This window comes from Beauveria bassiana, assembly GCF_000280675.1.
Source record: "Beauveria bassiana ARSEF 2860 unplaced genomic scaffold BBA_S00001, whole genome shotgun sequence".
Taxonomy (NCBI): domain Eukaryota; kingdom Fungi; phylum Ascomycota; class Sordariomycetes; order Hypocreales; family Cordycipitaceae; genus Beauveria; species Beauveria bassiana.
This window is the reverse complement of record NW_007930836.1, coordinates 1,252,657-1,274,570: the sequence shown is the minus strand read 5'-3', so window position 1 is coordinate 1,274,570 and position 21,914 is coordinate 1,252,657. Positions and strand designations below refer to the sequence as shown.

Below are 21,914 nucleotides of genomic sequence, written 5' to 3'. Positions count from 1 at the left end.
CGCTTTGGCTGCGAAATGGGTGCGGCCGTTTGAGGGACGATGGGAAAGCATCAAGAAAGAAGGCACGAGGAGAAATTGGACCGGACCTTGTACAAAGGGCGTGTTCTGCTCCGGAATCGGCATTCTTTCAATTCGGCAATGACCGGGAGAGGAAAGGAGGCAGCTAGAGCTGAAAAGAGAGCGTTTTACCCGGCGGGAGAAAGCGTGCGCGCGCACACACGGACGGACGGACGCACACGCATACGCAATTCGAGGTTGGCAATTCGGAACAAGCCCTTTCCTTCTCCCTTCTCTACTTCACCATCCGGGTAAACTCTCGACCATGTCTCGACCATGTCAGACTCGAATTTTACATGCGCGAGACTGAATGGGACTCGGTCAGACCGGGGTAGGAATAAGAAGACGATAGGCTGGCGACGGAATTCCGCGACCAAACTTCCGGAAAGGGTCGACGATGCATCAGGTCAGACAGAGGCTCTCTTCGTATGCAGCGGTCATACTTGGCCGTCTGTCACAGTGTCAACCCATTAGCCCTGATTGTGGGCATACAACGAAACGCCATTACCCTACGTATCTTTCAAACATTTGCATCAATAACATGATGTATGAGAAACAGACGATGAGAGCCAAAACATAGCATGCACACCTTGACACCCACCCACCACCCACACACAATCACGGAGTGGTGTGAAGCCCTATTTAGCGCCGCTGGGGAGGAAAATGTGCATCATATCATATGATAATTGGTACCTCGTCCAGAAGCAGCAACTTGTACCTTTGACTTTTGATCCACCATGTCTCGTCGCAAAGCTAGGATGCGCGCTGACCACCGAGTTTTTCCCGAGGGCTAGACTAGTTTGACGCCAACCAAACAGTCCTGACTCTTGTGTCACGAAACTCACCGCCAGACGTGGACTATTCCCGTTGCTGCTATCTGAATTTTCTAATTCTACTAGGTATGTCACGGCGGTGAACTGACTTGGGACCAGGTTCAAAGCACGCTCGGCTTCATCAGTCTCCGTGGGCGGAACTCAAAGGCTTTCCCTTGACACCGACAAGCGAAGCGAAGCGCCCTATTTAGTGTCGCGAATGGCCGTGTCTTTGGGAAGAGCAAGTACAGGTACCAACGCTGCAGCAAACGAACAGGTACTGCGCCCTGGCGTGCGCCGCCGAGGGTGTGCAACGCCGCCGGCATTTCGCAACGCGAGTCAATGGCCATCATTTATTCGCAACGAAAAAAAAAAGCGTTCGCAGCGCGCACGCATGGCAAACGTTTTATCCCCCCCTTCCCTCCCCCCAAGAGTCTAGCTGCCTATTGTTCAAGAAACACGAGAGAGCTCGTACGGTAGTTTGGGTGGTGAACAGACTTGAAACGTACATTATTCAAAGACTCATAGCACTGCCATGATTGGCATTTGCACCGCGCTATTTACTGACTAATGGCAGGCCAAAGAGGCGTGTATGCAAAACTCGCACCGTCCGCTAGGACATAATGGGTAACTCTCGTCCGTTTTCACCCATTGCGACGAAAAGAGACAAGAGCCGCTCGCCGTCACGTATCGCTAGCAGAACATGTCTTCTGGACGCTTCTACAAACATCACCAATACACAGTTCTAGACTGGCGACTGTACGAAATACAAAACAGCGCTGCCGAGCTTTTTGGGTTGAACGGCTAGTGGCGTGCTGCGCGCGTCCTCGACAACGACACAATGACCAAACCCCCCCCCCCCCCCCCCCCCCCACCTCCTGCCTGCAAACTGCGCTGGCCACACCCTTTACAAGTTGGCCGAGCCCAGCTAGCCAGCCAGCCAGCCAGCCAGCCAGCGTTCATGAGCGACATGCCGGCCCGGCCATCGGAGAGTGGTCCAATAGAAATTCGAGCATGAAATACGCCCTGCAGCAAAACGGTGGCGGCGGTGGTGGTGTGTGGCCGCCGGTCCTTGTTGTGTACGGATAGCGGCTGAGCGCATGGCGCGTCCTTGTTCTCCAGCCCTTGAGAGTTCCGTTGATAGTCAAGGAAGTCATCGTTTGCACGACGCAAAGGTTAATGGCCCTTGCTTGCCTCGGCTGCAATATTTGGCATTTATCAGTGCTGTTCACGGGATGTTTGGCATTGTTTATTCCCCTAATACTTTGGGGTTTGCCACGTCTTGTACGGAAAACTCTGAAGCTTCTATTCCCATCTTCGTGCAAGGGGCCTGGACCATCTCGAGGGATAATTATATAACCAGCCCAGCCTCTCGGCCAACATGCCTTGGTTCACGGACGCTAGTGTCACCGTCTTGTCTTTTTGCGCAACTTCAAATTCATCGGAGCTACCCAATGCGGGATACCGAGTCTTTTGAGACGAAAGTTGCAAGTGGTATATACGTCACTTGTCAGATGATTGTGCTTGCTCATGTTAATGCTCTCTTTGGCAGTCGTCGAATTGGCTTCTCATTCTCAGCCAAGAAGCATCAATGCCTACTTCCACATGGGGCTTGCGCACCTTTTAGCTTCAAGCTTGGCCAACTCGCAGTCTCCCAATCACCATGCGCTGCAACTGCTCGTACCAGGGTCGCGTATTCTGCTCCGCTACAGTGCATAAGCACCATAATGGGAATTGTCAGGCAGATCCTGGGCTCTCTTGGTCCTACCTGATGACGGTAAAGCGTTATTTTTCGCACAACAGTCGGGATTCTGGCTCTGTATCTTTGCCGCGCCTCATCGGAGCCCGCGAATAGCCTACCGCAATCTGGTGGCTTACTTTGCTCATCATTACCTGATTAATTCACTACAAAAGTCAACCCCCTCCCCTGGTTCAGGCAGGCCAAGTCTGGCTGGCTGCGCTCTACGGATACACTCCCGGCAGTTGTTACCCCAACTGATGCTCATTCCAGCCCGGCATCTGATAATGCCATGCTCGGTATACATATCAATCAAGGCCTTTGACCACCAGTTGGCAGTGTAGCGTGGTTCCTGACAGCATGCGGGCCACCAGCCGGGAGAGGAGCCTTGGAGTGGAGAGTGTTCCAGAGAGCCCGCCGGTGCCGAGTGCTCCATCTGCCCCGTTGCACCAGATCTCGCCTCTTGTGGCATTTCATTTCTGTAGACGCCTGTGAGCCAGCGCGTGTGTGTGGTGTCGACTGGTGGGTGTGTCTGGCCATGTGCCTTGTGGATATGTGCGCCTTGTGGTGGTGTCTGGGAGCAGTGGGATGCATTATTTAAGCTTTGGGGAATTGCTGATATTGAACAATGAGCATTCCGTTGTCATTTTACGAGTATGCTCACGCTTTCATGCTTGCACTGCCCTGGTGCGTAGCATCACATTAAAAACCTTGAATTGGTTTTCCGACGGACATGCCAGCTACTACGACACGAACTTCCGAATATGGCAGCCGCAAGGGGTTGCTGGTATTACTTCGGGCCTTTATTTCGTTGTTAAAAATAACATAAAATGGAAAGTAGTACTAAAAAAGTTCGAAAATAATCAGGGCACGAGTCATAACCGTACGCGTCAAAATGCAACTCGGTGTTTACTGTGTGAGATCGGTCATTGTCTTCGGTCGAGATCCGAGGTTTTTTTTTTTTTTTCTGTTTTGCCTAAAGACACCCCCGGCGTCTTTCTTTCTCTTTTTTTTCTTTTTTTTTCTTTAACTAAAAACAATACGGATTACATAAACATGGCGCAAGTCGATTCGGCCAATGGCTGGGAGCGACTTGGGATCGATTGAAAATGACCTGCTTCGAACCGCCGTGCCAGCCAAGCGCCGTTTGGCTTCGCTTCGCAAGATTATTTGATCAAGTTTGTTGCTTCCCCGCCAGTTCGCTCCTCTTGCCCCCTTTCAGCCAATCTGGCTTGTTTATCCATTAATAAAGGTCGAGATCGAGGTTAAAAGAAAAAAAAGAGGATGAGGCTTGCTAGCTTGCTGGCCACCGGGCCCCTGGAACTCGTTGTCCAAACCCACAGTAGGCTCGCGCCATAGCGGCGGCGGCCTTGGCTGAGCTTGCGATGGACCAGCTGGTGGTAACTAGTTAGTTGCGCAGAGCTCATAATCGTAGTATAAGATTTCAGTATTAAACTGCTGCTTAATCAAATATCCGCCCATTTTGAGACTTGTTGCGTTTGGTATTGATCCGCTTAATCCCCAAAGAGTAGGGATACTCAGCATTCGATGGGCGAATTAATCGAAAAGATCGTGGGCAGACGCAATTTCCACCAAAATGCTCTGGGCATTTCTCATAGTTGAGGCGCGAAAGAGGGGTTCAGCCTCTGGGCGTAGATGAGCTGATATGGAAAGTTCCGTTGGCGACGGCTCGATATGCTCTCTAATTACGAATTATTAAAATCCCATTTATGGAAGAGGGTGTGTGACGAGCAGGACAAACTTGATTATTATCGTTCCATTACCGTGATGTGCGCGGGATAATTTGATCAAGAGAACCATGATGCGCGGAGTTCGCTCCGCCATTCACCGCTGCAGCCTGTGCAAGGTGCCAATTCGTATTTATGACCAGGGTCTGACTGCATCTGGCGCGTAATTTACGGATATTCAGAAAGTGGTCAGTTCTCCCCAGCCTCGTGAATTTGTCGCATGTCTGGCTCTTCTCTGCGATTCATCAGCAAGTAAGCCAGGACTTTTCTTGGCTGATAATACAAGGAAACACGGTGGCTTCCATTAGCTGTGTGTACGACCAGCAGCATGCCAGTCATTAATGATGATGTTGATTTACAAACAATAAGCCGTACAAAGCCTCGTCATTACAGCTGGTGTACAACATGAGGGAAAGCAGCCTCCACAAAGGAGTACGCGGCTTGGCGCGTCTACCATTCCCCGTTGTGCATCACGGCTAAATTTCTGGGCGCCGAGAACGTTTGAGCTGACGGAACAAGTTGGAGGTACTGTTTAGTACAGAGTACATGATGTGGTGAGAAGTTGCTCTTTTGCGATTCGATATTCGAACCCGCAGGTTACATACACATCAACTGTGCAATCAGCGAGTCCTCACCGCACACCATTCCAGGAATAATTTACCTTGAGGACCTGTGTAGGACAATTGGTGCGGTCAAAGGCGAAGGATCAGACATGGCGGTAATCATGATGCGTTGTTGCCATTGTAGCACCGAATCCTAACCAGCCATCGTCACTCTTCGAAAAGCCCCAATGTCGGTACACACGGCACGACACGGCACAAAACTCGCAGTAGCAGCAGCAGCAACATGGTTGTTCAATGTTGCAAAGTCCCCAAGAAGGGTGCGGGCGGCGGCTGACGGGCGCACCAGCAGTAACTAATTGCAACCAAATCATATCGAATCACCGCATCTGGCACTCAACCTTTTTTTGTTTCCTCTTCCATTCTTGAGCCTTGTCGAGGGGATGCGGGCTGCCGCCTGCACGTTCCCACGCTCGAGTATCAAATGGTGTTGAGCAAGCCACCACATGACGGCACAGATTTTTGATGAGTCGTTTCTTTTTTTTTTTTTTTTTTTGTTTCTTGCCTCCCCCTCCTCCTCCTCCTCCTCGCCTACGTTATTATTTAGCGGAAGGCGGGCGAACAAAAGCCATGGGGCGGCCAGCCACCCACACCCCTGGTCCATTGGATTCCGATGCTGCTTGCCGACGCCCAACGAGGGACAACCCTGCACCGTGCTCTGAACGCGTGACGTGAAAGGCAAAAAAAAAGGGAAGAAACAAACACCCCATCCTTCAAAGACATGGATGACGACAAATCGAACCAGCCGCTGCTTTGGTAGAAATGTGGCAGGGGTTCTTGCGCTCTTGGTGACGTCGCAGTGGCCAGGTTGCACTGCTTGACTGCGGTTACTGTTTACGATCTCTGATAAGGAAGATACAGCATGCCCGTGTGTTGTTGACTTGTCTCGAGACGAGGAGGTTATGTATGGTACATACTTGGCGGTAAGGAGCTGTGGCTCGCCGCTCGAGGTCAGCCACGTAGGTCTCTCGTCGACGCTTTGTCTCGCAGCTCTCTCTCTACCTGCTCGGGTAACTGCCGTGTTATGTTGCATGGTCTGCACAAGTATTTGACGTGCAGCGCCCGAGGAGCCAAGTCGCTGCCGACGCAGTGTAGCTTTTTTTTTTTTTTTTGTGATGCAGTTTAATATCTGCTGAAGGGGGGTTAGCAAAGCTTATCCCTGCACAATATTACCGGCCAGCCCCCCCCCCCCCCCCATGGCGATAATGCGTTTGGTGGCGGCCTGATATATCTGTCTTTTTTTCCATCTGTAAAAAATATGGATCCTCGAGTTCGTGAACAACAAAAAAAAAACGACAAGGGAGACGGCAAGTGCCGTTTTGAGATTGTAAATATGAATGCGAAGTCCGATGATCCTAGGACAAGATACCGAACGGGGGCCGAATAATAAGAAGAGAGCATGTTAATAGCTGTCATTATTCAGAGAAAATATAGACTAATAAGACGAGCAAATGCGGTGTTTTTCTGCTCATTTCAAGTCACCCAATACATGACACGGTCCTGATAACTAAGATACTGCGCGCTAGATCAGAAACGGTCGCCTTGACATCAGTCGCCAACCATCAATACCTACTATCAAAATAAGTTGGGCTGATGGTGCGAGCCTCGTCTTGGCCTGGCAAGCGAAGCCCAAAAGTGAAGCCCAAATATAAGTCGCGGTCCGCGTACCAGCGACTTCAAGGGAGACATTTGTGAGAAGTTTTGACAAGATATTGTCTCTGCGGTACGGAACACTAATATTTATTTTGAACCTCCCTGCCTTCTCCCTGCCACCCATCAAATGATGATTGGATCTTGACGTGTACGTGCATGTTTTGGTGTGTGGTCCAGGTTATTACCAATATTACTGACCTCGGCTGCGGCACGCCCGCCCAAAAGGACGTGCTGATACTCGAACGCTCAATCACGGACGTCACAAGGAACAACTCATCATCTTTCTTTTCCCTCTTCTCTCCCAACACCGTGGCCTTTTTTTTGGCTTTCGTCCCCCCCCCCACCCCCCAGCCTATGATATTTAACCGGCGTGAGGCTACTACTCTCTTGCCCCAAGCTGCATCTGTACGTGCATACATGTGGCCAGCATGTTGTCGCAGGGAGGGATGTGACGTGTTACCTGGCGCGGAATGCGCGTGTCAAAAAAAAAAAAAAAAAGTTGATAAAATTTCAACAAGAGGGAAGAGGAAGAGGGAAGAGAGAGGGGTGGGCGTGTACTGTGAGCAAGCCGGGCCTGCATCAAAAGCGTCGAGCTAAAAAGAAAGAAGGGACTCTCTCTTTCCGCCATGGTTTTGATTGCTTTGCGTCTGCTAATGTGGCGCGTGCTTGGCTGCCGCCAATTGTTGCTGCGCTGGGCAGAATAACTTGATATGGCTCATCAGCCGCAGGCTCGCTAAGAAGCCCGGTTTCGGCATCTACTAAATCACATCATCAACTCATAGCTTCATCCATTGTAGCATTGGCGTTTAAGCGGCGCGCCGCAATTTTGAACTTTACGTGCAGTCCTTGCATATGGGCGGCGCATTTGATTCTCGAGAAGCAGCAATGTCTCGGTAGCTGCCCGCTGTAAGTAAGAAGTACGGGATTTCCCTGTAAAAACGGGGGGTTCAACTGAAACCATCCTGCGCATTGAGGGCCGTGTTCCGAAATGCAACTTGTGCAGGAAGAAAGCGCTTACCGATACCCTGCAACTTGTTGTGCATGGAGATGATTACAGCCACTGGTTTTTAGCCGTAGATGCGTTTCCGAACTCTGCACTGCGCTGCGTCGGGACCGAGGACCCGGTCTCCCCGCCGGGTCTTCAGCAGGACAAATGCCTGGCTGATGCGCATCCTCGTCTCTTCTCCCTCGTTCTCGCGCCAAGAATCGACTTGCCATGCTTGGAAGTTGTGTTTCTGCTGGTAGATGTAGATGCGATCTGGGGCGGCGCAAGTGGAGGCGATCGCGATTCGCGGGAGCACCCGCTAAGGAAACATGTATCTTATAAACTGGCGAGAAAAAAAAACAGGAGAGGAAAAAGAGGAGAGTAAAAAAAAAAAGGAGATGATAGAAGAGATGAATATGGTTCGGTGTTGGATCAGCGTGCGGCGCCGGGCCACTTTACGGCCCCGATTCGACCGACTATCCCGGGCCCGGGCGCGATGTCAAGTATTAGTTCGTGTTCATGGAGAACGGTTCACAAAAAAAAAAAGGAGCAACAACCCACAAGGCTGTTGGAGTCCAACATGTTCCACAGCAACCCAAGAAAGATGGACTTCAGATGGGGGGGGGGCTGCATCCCCGCCATAGTCTTATGCTTGAACACTGGGACCCAGGCAAGAACGGTGGCTGTAAATGTGACACAAAGGAAAAATCACAGATACTCAAAAGGTCTTACATCAACATATGCAAAAAGTCCCGTGACATAGCCGAGGAAAGAACATCAAGAGACGCGCGCCATTCAAAGGGCAGGTGTAGAAGCGACGTCCAAATAAGCGCTTTCTCAACTGCCCGATTGGGACATGTACTGCGAATCTCGGCTTCCTTCACAACACCACTTGGTGCTCACGCTGTTTTGCTTCAAGATTGAATAGTTGACTACTTGCTCCCGCATGCTTGGCATCCAGAGTCCCCCCATTTATCCGCTACAAAAGCCCTCGGCTTCATCAGGTCCACCCTATCCGCGGCAGTTTTTTTGGGGGGGGGGGGACCAGACTTGTGCTCGCGGCCCCTCTCATCAGGATTTAGCACGGGAGGGGCTGGACGACGGGTGTGGATATGATACACAGGTAGATAATTCTACGAGTATCACGCGGGCGAGCCTAGATCACCATGTCGCTGTAGATTGATATCGAATTCGAGGACAACTCTTGTTCGCTGTATCCTTTCACGTGCTGTGCTTGAGGTGTTGGCACTATGAGTTGATAGAAACTGCCCGGTGGTGTTTCTGCGGCTTCTATTTACTTTTGGTACACGCCAAATACTGCAAACATTCAATAAACCTCTACAAGGAAAACTCATAGCAACATTATCCGTGAGACAGCCTTGTTCATTGGCACATTCACTCGTTTCCCGCCAGACGTGTTTGCTGAAAAGCAACATGGGCTAGTTACCATTAACTTGCCAAGGGCCACGCCAAGCAGGAGTCTGAAAGTAAATCACATCCCTTGATTTTAGACTTTTTCTTCTTGTTCTTATATTGAACAAAAGACTATCGTTTACCTGGCTGTTAATCTGCGAATTATTCTGTAGCCGTAAATGCGCTCACCGCATAACTGAGCAAAGGCCAGTGTTTATGGGAACAAGACCATACGATATCTCAAATTGGAATATTTAGCAAATTGTCTACTACATTCGCAGATATTTATCCTCGTTCCCACCTGTGTCAAGCAGGAGGGAAAAGGCCATCATCGTCGCGCTTGCAGCCAGAGACGGCGAGCAGCCCCCGGGGGCATTGGACTTGGGCAAAGCTAAAGGTCGGATTATCAGCATTCTTGAACCAATCAAAGCGCCACCGGCAACCTGCTATGATTGCCTGTGGCAGTTTATCGCACTCTGCTCGCGACGAAACCCCGCCATACCGCGCGCCCGGGAAATTTCCGCCATACTGCGAGGTACAGCCATTGAAGAGACCAACTCCGCCTCCCGGAATCAAGAGGTCGAAATGGTTGCTTGAGAGGTCTCCCCCCGTATTGATGGACTGCACAATCATTTCCTGTCCTACAACAGGTCCGCTAGTAAAAGTCAACCTGCAGGACAAGTCAGTGTCAGGCGCGCCGTTTGTGTGTGCATCTCTCTAGATTGCATCGCTCACTTGTAGCAGGCACAGCACCAAGTCGATTCGGAGCCACCGTTGATCGCTGTAGCGGCAAAGCCGTATGATAGCTTGCTATTCACTGCCCATGGCTGGTTGTTTGCACAAGCATAGGATGGACCGCCGTCGCAGCCGCTCTTGAGATTGGCATCGTTTAGAGGGTGGTTGCCGGCAGAACAAGTCTGCGCAGATTTACCGACGGCAGCTTTCCCAGGCCAGCCACAGGAAGGCTTGCAGCAGTCCCAGTATCTATGGTAGTTTTTAGCCTGGAGTTGCTCGCAAAGAGCCACGGGACAGAATGCCCAGAAGAAGGGGGGGGGTTGATACCTAGTAGAGCGGCCGTTGCCTGACACAGCCGAGGCACTGCCGATCAGCGCTGTAACGGCGAGTAGAATAGATGAGATTTTGACCATGATGGAATGAAAAGAGCGGTAGAATATCGCAGTGTCTGTGAAGTCAAGGATCCTCTCTTGTCGGCTAGGTTTCCTGTCTTTTGTCTCGCGGGTTTCGTCTTCCATTTATACACGAACTTTCTTCCCTGTTGTCGTAAGCCCCCCTCAATGATTTGTTTGTGCAGATACGTCTCTACATGGCAATTTTCTAGCTGCAACTTTGGCTTGAGACATGGCTTCGGCACAGCTAGTGCTGTCACATCGAGCTCAATCGCAACTGGTTTCTCCATCACATCACTCCCAGATGGCGGTTTCAGCTCTGCTGACCGTTCCCACCACCAGGACGAGAATCCATTTACCGCGACAATATTTCTGGACACAAGATCTCAGCCACATGCAAATAGACAAAGCAAAGGTAAATTTACGTCCTGCGCTTCGCATCGCTTGCCTGCGTGAAGAAACGAAAATGTTGTATAGGGTAGGGGTGGGTACCGAGGCAGCCCCTATTGGCTGACATAGCTTGTCCAATTTTTGAGTCGCTCGTTCGACCCCGACTCTCCCAACTCAGGGACAGCCGAGATTTGTAGTTCTGCGACCAATTGCAATCAGAACCGATGACAGGCTCACAAAGACTACGGCCGACAATAGGCTGCGCTATGCGCATCGCAAGCTTAGCCCAAACTCCCATCCTTGCGCAAATGCCAATGGCTAGCAGTCAGGCAGCGCCGTTCTCGACAACCGTTCGCATGTGCAAGCGAAAGACCAGGGACAACAACAAGAAGCGTGGCGTCAGCAGCCTGTACCGCTCCGGCCCGCGCGAGCCTCTGTCCATGTCCAAGGTGTCGCTGCCGAAACCTCGCGACAACTACAAGCCCGCGACGCTCGTCGACAAAAACCATGGCCTCTGGGGCTTCTTCCCGGAACCCAACAAGCTAATGTGGACGCCGGCGGAGATGGAGCAGCATGGGAGGGCCTGGACAGTTGAGGAGCTGCGCCGCAAATCGTGGGAGGACCTACACGCCCTGTGGTGGACGTGCTGCAGAGAGCGCAACATGCTGGCGACTTCCAAGGCCGAGCTGGAGAGAACAAAGCTCGGCTTTGGTGAAAGAGAAATCGAGGCGCGTGAGCTCGAGGTGTGTCTCATTGCTGGAGGACTGCACAATGATGAAGCAAAGCTGACAAAAGTCGTCTTGCTAATTTGTTACTCTAGGTCAACAAGACGATGAAAGCCATCAAGCACACGCTGACCGAACGACAATATACGTGGGAAGACGCGACCGAGGTTGCCAGTGTAGATCCGGAGATTGATCTTCACGCGGAGGACGGACAGTTTTACAAGCCATCAGCGTATGAGGAGGAGACTGATGCGCAAGATACGTGGGCGCCCGAGGCGGCCAAGCCTGAAGAGGCCAGTAGAGGCGAGTCGGCCAAGGTGCCGAGTTAGGGTAACACTGGCAGTAACAACAGTCAGAATCACATAAAGGGGGCCCAAGAAACTTGGAAAGGGCACCCTTAGCATGAGAGGAGGTTTCTGCTCGGGAAGAGCGGCTGTACAAAATGTAACTACAAGTAACCAAACTAGAAAGCGAAAATGTAAGATGGCGAATTACGGGCAAATTTCGCAGATTCTAATTGCAGCAATCTTAAGCGAGCGTAGACGCGGGGGCAGACAGTCTCTCCTCTTCGCCCAATATGAAGCCAGGACAGGAGCAATTTGAGGAGAGACAGACGTCAGCCAGGGATTGCAGCCATACTGTTACGAGCCGAGCTATTATTAGTGACAATTTGGTCTGGCCGGTCTTGAGATGTTGTCGAGTCAAAGTTGGTGGGCCGGAGGTAGACGATCCGGGGGCGTTCACTTTCCATTCTTTGGTAAACATATATGTTTGCACTGGTAATAAAGGAGTGTACTGGAGATACCGACTGGTGAGCTACCTGCTACCTGTAAAGTTGAGGCTTGTAGAGGGAGATTGGGTTACGGCATGGCTGGCCCATCAAACCCATCTATTAATCAGAGTGGAGGAGGCCGGTGAGCCAAGGCCCGGGTCAGGTCCCTGGCAGGCTGGCAAGGGGATGACGAAGTGGTGCGAATTGGGGAAATTTGATGGGGATAGAATAGCAGGTGTAAATTATCTTAATCTTGCAGAGCTTCAAAACAAATGGTTTTGGGGGGCAAGCAGTTGTACGTAGATTCCATGTAGGAAGAGCATGTCATGTTGTACACCCTGCTTTTTAAAACAACAACGCACGGTAAATTTGAAAGAAAGAAAAAGAAGATTGTCTGCTTCTCCAATTTCCATTCTACATCTTTCCCCAGTACTCTACAATTTATCCAACCCAAACAGTAAGTACGGAGTGATTCTCCGCTAATAAATCATCATAGTGGCGAGTGAGCTTGCCATGGTACCTCGTCTCAGGCACTAACGGAGTGCATAGCTCAGGTACCTTGACCTGCCCTCCCGTTGTCATTAGGTAGCGGCCTCGAGGTCCATCCAACCCCGCCAGACATCCCAAACAGCTTTCCCCTCGAACCCTCGCACGCCGTTTCCTTGCAACCTCCTGACTCGACCATCTTTTTTCTCTAATCCCATCCTTCCCATATTTACGTTTCCTTTAATACGCCTACCGCATTCACCATGGACGAGATCGCCAAGGAGTACGACGTTGTTGTCCTCGGCACTGGTACGTCGACTCTTTTGCTCCCCTCCGCCGCCGCCGCCGCCTACTCATCCGCCATTGTTGGGGTCGTGCAAGCTTTCGCCGCCTTTTTGCCCCTCATGCCAGCACCTGAAGCTTGCCCGCGCGTAGCACAAGAAACCCGAGGGGACTTGCCACTGCACAATGCCTTCTTTGCTACTGCTCAGACCTCGCATTCTTCTTAGTCTTGGTTGCTTTTCGCTAATGCTCCTCTTCCCTCATAGGCCTGACCGAGTGCATTCTATCTGGGTATGCTGCGCGACCGACTCCCAACGCCAATGCACACCCCCCCGCCTTTTCGATCGACCACCTTATAAGGCCTAAGCTAACGCCACATATCTCTACAGTGTTCTCAGTGTAAAGGGCAAGAAGGTTCTGCACATTGACAGAAACGATCACTACGGAGGGTACGTCCTGGCTCTGCCACGCTGCCCACCATCTCTTTGTATACTGGGTTGGATCCGCTAACCTCGATATCTACTCATTCTACAGTGAGGCTGCCTCCGTCAACCTCGAAACTGTAAGACTACCGTGCTGTTATCGGCCTTGCCATCACCATACTGACCAAATATCAGCTCTTCAAGAAGTACGGCAACTCGACAGAGGGGAAGCCCTGGGAAAAGTATGGCCGCCTCAACGATTGGAACATTGACTTGGTTCCCAAGCTGCTCATGTCCTCTGGCGAGCTGACCAATATTCTTGTCTCTACCGACGTCACTCGTTACCTGGAATTCAAGCAAATCACTGGCAGCTTTGTCCAGCAGGGTGCTTCTCCCAAGGTTACTGTTGCCAAGGTTCCCTCTGATGCTGGCGAGGCCCTCAAGTCGCCCCTTATGGGCCTCTTCGAGAAGCGCCGCATGAAGTCCTTCATCGAGTGGGTTGGCACCTTCGATCCCAAGGATCCCGCCACTCACAAGGGTGAGAATATATTCTGCCACAAATGGCCATCAACATCAGCGCCATTCGACTAACATGTCTTCCCCCAAGGTCTCGACTTCAACAAGTGCACCATGAACGAGGTGTACGACAAGTTCGGCCTCGAGGCTGGCACCAAGGACTTTATCGGCCACGCCATGGCTCTATATCTTACCGACGACTACCTCACCGCCAAGGGTGAGGCGCCCAACGCCATCGAGCGCATCCGCCTCTACGGCAAATCCGTCGCTCGCTACGGCAAGTCGCCCTACATCTACCCTCTGTACGGTCTCGGCGAGCTTCCCCAGGGTTTCGCCCGTCTCTCCGCCATCTACGGTGGTACTTACATGCTCAACACAAACATCACCGAGTTCATCAAAGAAGGTGACAAGACTGTCGGCATCAAGGCCACCATGACTGGTGTCGAGGAAATGAAGTTCGAGACCCGTGCCAAGATGGTTCTGGGCGATCCCTCTTACTTTCCTGGCAAGACCAAGGTTGTTGGACACGTCCTTCGAGCCATCTGTATCCTCAAGCATCCTCTTGCCGGTACCAACGACAGTGATTCCTGCCAGCTCATCATTCCTCAGTCTCAGGTGGGCCGCAAGAACGGTATGTTTTTATCATCTCACCGCTTTTCTATAATATTCTAACTTTGAAAAGATATATATATTGCTTGCGTTTCTTCTGCCCACAATGTTTGCCCCAAGGGCTACTGGGTCGCCATCGTTTCGACCATTGCCGAGACGGAGGCCAACCACCACCTCGAGCTCCAGCCCGGTCTTGACCGCCTCGGTGCTATCGAGGAGCAGTTCATGGTAAGTGACTAAAGTTGCTGATTGTCGTATCGGAAAAGCTGACCTTGTATGCTTCAGGGCCCTCCCATTCCCATGTACGAACCCCTCGAGGATGGTACCAAGGACAACGTCTTCATCTCCAAGAGCTACGATGCTACCAGCCACTTTGAGACTACAACCGACGATGTCAAGGATATCTACCGCCGCGCCACAGGCGAAGAGCTCAAGGTCGAGGGCCTGAGAGAGGGCATCGTCGTCGCTGATGAGCAATAAGCGAGCACATATAATTCGTTTTTAGTTTACAGCGGGAAACGATGAATTCGATAGTCATGGCAAGATTTTTGATATAAATGGTGTGAACGGTCACATCTAAAAGGAGACAAAATATCAAAAAGAGGATCTGCTAGGCAATCATTGATTCATTTGGGACTTTTGTCAGATTTCAGATATTCGTAGCGAAAAAAAGAACAAAATTTTCATATATCTTGCTTGACTGCGCGCTCACTACTGCGTGTACAAATGCTGGTGTTCTCGCCACCGTGTGTTTTCAGAGCCACCCACAATCATCATCATGTTCATAATCATCATTTTTTTTTGACTTGAAACCTATGGACCTAAGTAGAATCGAAAATTTCCACATCATGAAAAAGCCATCTACATTGTCTAGCTTTTCTCTTCTTCGACCTCTGCAGTGTCTCCATTCACCCGGGAATTCTCGCAATCCCTGTGATGGGAACCGAAAACATGACGACGGCGAGCCCTTTCACACGCACACAAAGAAGAAAACACAACCAACTCCCGAAAACGCCAACGAGAGCCCGGTCTTGAAAGAAACTCTCTCCATTTCCCGAATAAGCAGATGTGACTCTACAAGACACGATGCCAATAAAAATAAAGAAGAGATAGTAATGCCAACATGATGCCAAATATACCGAAATGCTGCAGTAGCGTTCTTCTGGATGGTTTTGTATATAGTGCGCGGTCCGTTTTTTCCTTTATTTCCAGTCCGTCTTGCCAATGCCGCGCTTTCCGGAGAAGAGATATTTGGGCATGGCTGTACCGATGAAACGATCGGCCTCACCCTGGCGGGCCATTCTGTTCATTCTACGCTGGTTCAGCTTGGAGATGCGGTCGGCCTTGGAGCGCTTGCCCTCGTCCTCAACACCGGCCTCGCGGCGACTCGTCGCGGGCACGCGGCTGGCGGGGCGGCTCTTGGAGCGGAGGCGGGCCTTGGGATCGTCGACCTGCATGGCGTCAGCGTCCTCGGTGCCGGCGCGGCTGCGAGTCGTGGAGCGGCCGCGGGGACGCGACTTGGCACGGGCGCGCTCCGTCAACTCTGTGGTATCGTGGCCGAGGACGTCGAGGGCGTCGTCAAACTCGGACAGCGGCTTCTTCATCATCTTGCGCGGGATAATGGCCTGGTTCTTGAGCCTCTTCTTCATGCGGGCCTCGTTGCGGATCAACTGCTGCTTCTCGCGAATGAGCTCGGCCTTGCGTAGGACCTCGCTCTCCTCCTCGTCGTCGATTTCCTCATCGGATTCGTAGTAGCCTTCCTCCTCGAGCTTCTCCTCTTCCAGTTCCAGAGCAGCCAACTTGGCGTCGATGTCGGGATCGACAAAGTCAAATACGTTTTGGCCATCAAAGATTTCAGGCATCTTGTCGTATTTCCACTCGGGGTTCTTGAGCAGGTAATCCGCCTTCATGTCGACGTTGTAGACACCCGCACCGCCGTTCTCGGCCTCAATGTCCCTGGCAAGCTTGCGGCGCTCAGGATCCTCCTTGTCGTACTTCTTCTGGCTCTTGACGGCATCGGGAATGAATGTCTCAAGCTTCTGGCCACCCATGGGCTGAGCAACGTGAATGCGGGCCATGACATCGGCGAGACGGCCGCCGATGTTGCCGCTGCTGGCGGTGCCAGCCTTGAGCTTTTGGTTTACACGATCGGCGATGAGACGCTCGCAGGCGGCGTTCTTGACCTCCTGAACACCCTCCTGGGTGTTGCAAGAGAGCTGAAGCATCTCAACCTCACCGGGCTTGAGAATGGCATCGAGCTCAGCCTTTAGCTCGGGCTCAAGGTCTTCAGGACGAGCAACGTCAATTTTGTTGATGACGACAAAGACAAGCTTGTTGGAGAAAAGAGGCTTGATGCTTTTGAAAAGATGAATTTGAGCAGAGACAGAGTAACCGCACTGCTCGGATAGATCCATGAAGTAGAGAATAGCCGACCTAAGATGGGCAATGGCAGTAATACTCTGCATTTCGATGGTGTTCATCTCCTCAAGGGGATGGTCCAGAATACCGGGGGTATCGATGGCCTGGAAGCGTAGGTATTTATAGTCAAAGTGACCAACAAAAAGACTCTTGGTGGTGAAGGCATATGGTTGAACGTCGACATCGGCGCGGGTGACGCTGCGCAGAAAGCTCGATTTGCCGACGTTGGGGTAGCCGCAGATGACAAGGGTGCGGGTGTTGGGATCGATGGACGGCAGACGTCCAAGATGCTGGCGAACCTGGTCAAGGTACAGCAGAGGGTCTTTCAGGCGCTTGACGAGGGTGGCCATGCGACCAAGAGCGGCCCTCTTCAGTTGTTTGCACTGGAACAGAGACTGGCCATATTTAAGAAGACGGACGTAATCTCTGGAAATGGTCTCAATCAGATGCTTGGCGGTGGAAAGCTGACCGAGGGCGATGCGGAAATGGTCGGCATCGTATAGGGTGTTGAGAAGATCCTTGTGAAACGGGTGAATGTCTTGAAGTCGGGGAAAAGTCTCGAGAATAGAGCTGAATTTTTCGGAGAATGTCTCCTGCGTGAACTTGACCTTGCGGGTATAGAAAGCTAGAGCAGGAGTCAGCCGGTGTGCGGGAGAGAGAGGCTGCGCAAGGTCAGGGCCTTCTTACCTCGAATTCTGCCAATTTTGAAACCAGCACGAATCTGTGTGGGCAGCTTGCGCTGGGTTCTGCTCAAGGCAATGTCCAAAAACTCCTGATGAGTTGGGACAGGAGGGATGTCCTTCCAAGTGGTCTTCATGATGGGCGATCTGGTCGTGGACGCAAGATATCACAATGCCCGGGGTTGGTGTTTGGAAGATGGAGAGGATTTTCTGAATGAGCGTCTCCGAGCAGCAAGGCGGTCAATTTTTTTTCGCACTCACCACAGGAAAAAAAAAAGTTGGCCAGCGAGTGGGCCAAGTACTTATCGATAGACCTATCAACGCCTGGGATTAGCAGACGAAGTACATCTACGTACGAAACGTGTGAAAAAATACTTCATATACCACCCCGCTTGCGCTGCCCCGCCTACTCAAGTCACGATAAACCTTTCGAAGTCCGCCGTAAGACTTTTCCCGTGAAGCTGAATGTCTGAAATCACTGACTTGGAATTTTTTGTCTTTGTGAATAGTCAATCCTTGGAGATTTTTCTTTTCTTTTGTCGTGCACAATACCTCCAAATACCTGTCGCTGGTCCCCAACTTGACCACTTACTCTCCCGAACATCCACATACACCCGGCTTCTAAGAAAAGAACTTGACCGATCGCCAAAATGTCGCAACTCGCTCAGTACAAGAAGGATTTCCTCAAGTCTTGCCACGACGGCGGAATTCTAAAGTTTGGAAGCTTCGAGCTCAAATCCAAGAGAATCTCCCCTTACTTCTTCAACGCCGGCGACTTCCATACTGCTCGCCTCGCTGGCGCAATCGCCAAGGCTTTTGCCCTCACCATCCTCGAGGCTCAGAAGAATGGCCTTGAATTTGACATTGTCTTTGGCCCCGCTTACAAGGGTATTCCACTCGCCACGGCCGTCACCATCAAGATTGGTGAGCTCGAGGCCGCCAACCTGGACAAGATTTCCTACTCGTTTGACCGCAAGGAGGCCAAGGACCACGGGGAGGGCGGCAACATTGTCGGTGCTAGCCTCAAGGGCAAGCGCGTCTTGATTGTTGACGACGTCGTGACTGCTGGGACTGCGAAGAGGGAGGCTATCGAGAAGATCACAAAGGAGGGTGGAATCGTTGCCGGTATCGTGGTGGCTCTCGACCGCATGGAGAAACTCCCAGCCGCCGACGGCGACGACTCTAAGCCCGGCCCCAGCGCTATCGGAGAAATGAAGAAGGAGTACGGCATTCCCATTTTCTCTATTGTGACACTGGACGACGTCATCGACGGCATGCGCGGCCTCATTTCCGAGGAGGACATCAAGAAGACTGAGGAATACCGCGCCAAGTATAAGGCCAGCGACTGATCGGATGTAGGCTCAATACCGGGGTGCAGAGACGCAGGTCATGAAGCTTGAAAGAAAAATATCTATAGATAGCAGGTATCGAGACTCTAACCCTTCTTAGTAGTTGCTTAATCGAGCCTGTGCAGTTAAGCACAAAGCTCTTCAGTTTATCATTAGTTTGTAGGCAGCATCAGCATGGTGTTTGGCGCATCTGGTTTCAATTGATATATTTTGTCGAGTATTTCGTGCTTACTTGTATGAATTATGTGTTATACTTTCATGTATGTGTTGTGTAACATCGTGTAATAGCGTGTTACTTCGTGTGATAGCGAGTAACCTCGTGTATGTCGATGATCGCCCATCTAGCCCACCGAGCATATTTCACAACCAATGGCAAAAAATCACAGACTGTTGCTCATGCAACTAATAAGATCAACTGTCTGCCACCTGTCAACCATTAGTTGTTACAAGCCACAGGTGAAAACCCAGACTCGCTGTGTCTACGTTCCCCACTCGGTGAAGGCCCTGTGTAGATGACGATTTCGGGATCCAGACCGACCGACGCTTGTGCAATGCGAAGGAAGAGATGACCTGGGCGGCTCCGTTTGCTCGGATAGGAATGGCGACAGACTGTTGGTACACCGCATTCGTTTGTAACCTCACATTAACGTAGTGTCTTGAGCAACGTGAGGTGTTGGTAAAGGATAGAGTGGTGCCTCGTATCGTGGCTGCATAGCAGCCCATAAAAGCTGCTAGTACGCCGACGATCAAAGAAAACGACTTGAATTCGTCAGTGTGCATCGAGCAGAATCCTTCGCGCACTTCTTGAACCGGTCTGCTCCAGAATCTGGCCGCTCGATACCGCCTCTGCTAGCATGCTCAGTTGGACGCTAGAGAAGCAGTCTGCCGTTCTCCGGTCAGAATCGGCAGAAATCTCGCTGAGCCCGCCCATGCGTCACATATTGTAAGTTGCGGTGATTGAGAGGAATCACCAGGTCGTGCATTGACTGAAACAGGAATGGACAAAGGTGGACGGACAGCCGAGAAGATAAATAGTTACCCAAGCTCCCGCACTGCATTTGGCCCACTTCCTCTGGTTTCTTACCAGGCTGCGACCAGTGACGACTAATTTCGACTCCGTTCCATAGGCACCTCGCCGGATTTCACTTGCCAGCTACATATCACAACCCCGGCCTCTGAAACTCCCATCAGATACAGTTCCATTGCTGTCCAAGCTTCTGATACGCCCCGACACCGGTGGAACTTCACTTCCCTGCGCCCATTCAACTTGCCCGCACATCCTAACACCGCCAACGACCCGCTTCCTCGACAGCTCCTCCGTTTGCCACCATGTGAGCTTGACCATTTCGATCCCGACACGGCATTCAGTTTTGTCAGACTAACCAGCTTGTTCTCGACTAGGCGCGTCACACTCAACATATTCGACCGCAAAGCGGCCCGGGACACCCTCCTGACGCTCGAAATCTTTCCCGATATGACGCTCTCCACGCTGCGCGAGTCAATCCAGGCCGAGGCCAAGGTGTTGCCTGATACTCAGCATATCTATCACAACGGCAAAGCCCTGACCGAGGACACGAAGACGATGGAGCAAATGCAAATCAACGACGGTGACTTGCTGGCTGTTCACGTGCGCGAGAAGCGACCGAACCCCAACCCGCAGGCGCAGGCTGCTCGACCGGCCCCCCCTCAGCCCCAGCCCCAGCCCAGCGCCGGGACAAATGACCCGGAGATGATTCGTCTGCAGGTTCTCGGTGATCCGAACCTGCGTCAGCAGCTTCAGCGCCAACACTCAGAATTGGCGGACGCTGTCGATGACCCCGCCCGGTTTGCGGGCATCCTCCGAGAAAGCCAGGACCGCGAGCGGAGAGAGCGTCTCGAGAGACAACGGCAAATTGAGCAGCTGAATGACGATCCATTCAACGTCGAGAACCAGAGAAAGATCGAGGAGATGATTCGCCAAGAACGTGTCATGGAGAACCTGCAGAATGCCATGGAACATAACCCAGAAGGTGAGTGCCGTGTCTTGCGTGCCTACGTCAAGAACAAGCTATTGACCTCCCTCGTTACAGTTTTCGGAAGAGTGCACATGCTTTACGTCAATGTCGAAGTAAACGGGCACAAGGTCAAGGCGTTCGTGGACTCTGGTGCGCAGGCGACCATCATGTCGCCCTCTTGCGCCGAGGCGTGTGGAATCATGCGCCTCGTCGATACGCGCTTCGCCGGTGTCGCGCGGGGTGTCGGCACGGCCAATATTATCGGTCGCGTACACTCTGCCCAGATCAAGATTGGCGCTATGCACCTGCCCTGCAGCTTTACCGTCATGGAGGGCAAGGGTATGGATCTCCTGCTCGGCCTTGACATGCTGAAGCGGTACCAGGCCACCATTGACCTTGCCAAGGACAAGCTGGTCATCCAGGGCGAGGAGATTCCATTTCTGGGGGAGGCAGAAATTCCCAAGGAGGAGGATGGCAACCAGAATGAGCCCACCATCCCTGGGCCTGCGGGGACCACCATCGGACAGCGATCTGGCGCCATTGAGCCGCCCAGCGAGGCATCTGCCCCCGCGCCGCAGTCGGCAGCTGGTGCGTCGTCGATACCTGCCACGACAGCAGCGGCGCTCGGTTCAGCACCAGCACCAGCGACTGCGGCCGCGACGGCCCAGCCTGCTGCCGCTGGGCCGGCCATTCAACCCCAGCACATCGAGACACTGATGGGCATGGGCGCCACGCGGGAGCAGGCGGTCCAGGCCCTGCAGGCTGCCGAAGGTAACGTGGATGTGGCGGCAGGCATCATCTTCTTTTAGGTGGAATGCCAGTGACGACCGGGACAGTCGTTTGTTCTCGAGGGAAAAGGTCGTGAGTAGAGCGTCAGGAGGCTTCGCACATTGAAATCGGCGTTGGGAGTTTGATTTTGGAAAATATACAGGCAACGGCCGTCGAGCACCGAGGATCGAGCGCAGTTAAATTTGGATGGCACTTTTTTGGTGATGCTCAATAATTACAGACAGCAAACAAGTAAAAGGTACGATTTAGGCATGACAAACCACGATACATAGGAAACTTTGGGATTCTATTTCTCTTCTCAAGCCCAACGCCGGTTCCTGTTATATTGC

The 21,914-nt window shown here is 51.9% G+C and overlaps 6 protein-coding genes across 6 annotated transcripts; 4 read left to right on the top strand and 2 right to left on the bottom strand.

Annotated features, from left to right (window-relative positions):
- Positions 1-9,332: 9,332 nt before the first annotated feature.
- On the bottom strand, positions 9,333-10,174 carry BBA_00417 (K-family cellulase; the record flags this gene model as incomplete). The annotated part of the gene is made up of 2 exons (XM_008595514.1): positions 9,333-9,696; positions 9,762-10,174. The coding sequence occupies 2 exons, from the start codon at positions 10,172-10,174 to the stop codon at positions 9,333-9,335; spliced, it is 777 nt and encodes a 258-aa protein (XP_008593736.1).
- A 635-nt stretch (positions 10,175-10,809) lies between these two features.
- On the top strand, positions 10,810-11,597 carry BBA_00416 (50S ribosomal protein L4; the record flags this gene model as incomplete). Its single annotated transcript, XM_008595513.1, has 2 exons — positions 10,810-11,286; positions 11,364-11,597. 2 exons carry the CDS (start codon positions 10,810-10,812, stop codon positions 11,595-11,597), a joined length of 711 nt encoding a protein of 236 aa, XP_008593735.1.
- Positions 11,598-12,789: 1,192 nt separating this feature from the next.
- Positions 12,790-14,835, top strand: BBA_00415 (GDP dissociation inhibitor; the record flags this gene model as incomplete). Its single annotated transcript, XM_008595512.1, has 8 exons — positions 12,790-12,835; positions 13,075-13,099; positions 13,198-13,257; positions 13,343-13,370; positions 13,426-13,768; positions 13,838-14,377; positions 14,429-14,583; positions 14,641-14,835. The coding sequence occupies 8 exons, from the start codon at positions 12,790-12,792 to the stop codon at positions 14,833-14,835; spliced, it is 1,392 nt and encodes a 463-aa protein (XP_008593734.1).
- Positions 14,836-15,557: 722 nt separating this feature from the next.
- On the bottom strand, positions 15,558-17,590 carry BBA_00414 (nucleolar GTP-binding protein 1; the record flags this gene model as incomplete). Its single annotated transcript, XM_008595511.1, has 2 exons — positions 15,558-17,398; positions 17,461-17,590. 2 exons carry the CDS (start codon positions 17,588-17,590, stop codon positions 15,558-15,560), a joined length of 1,971 nt encoding a protein of 656 aa, XP_008593733.1.
- Positions 17,591-18,103: 513 nt separating this feature from the next.
- BBA_00413 (orotate phosphoribosyltransferase) lies at positions 18,104-18,802 on the top strand (the record flags this gene model as incomplete). Its single annotated transcript, XM_008595510.1, has 1 exon — positions 18,104-18,802. One exon carries the CDS (start codon positions 18,104-18,106, stop codon positions 18,800-18,802), a length of 699 nt encoding a protein of 232 aa, XP_008593732.1.
- An 854-nt stretch (positions 18,803-19,656) lies between these two features.
- BBA_00412 (aspartyl protease) lies at positions 19,657-21,605 on the top strand (the record flags this gene model as incomplete). The annotated part of the gene is made up of 3 exons (XM_008595509.1): positions 19,657-19,745; positions 20,204-20,811; positions 20,872-21,605. 3 exons carry the CDS (start codon positions 19,657-19,659, stop codon positions 21,603-21,605), a joined length of 1,431 nt encoding a protein of 476 aa, XP_008593731.1.
- Between the last annotated feature and the right edge of the window lie 309 nt (positions 21,606-21,914).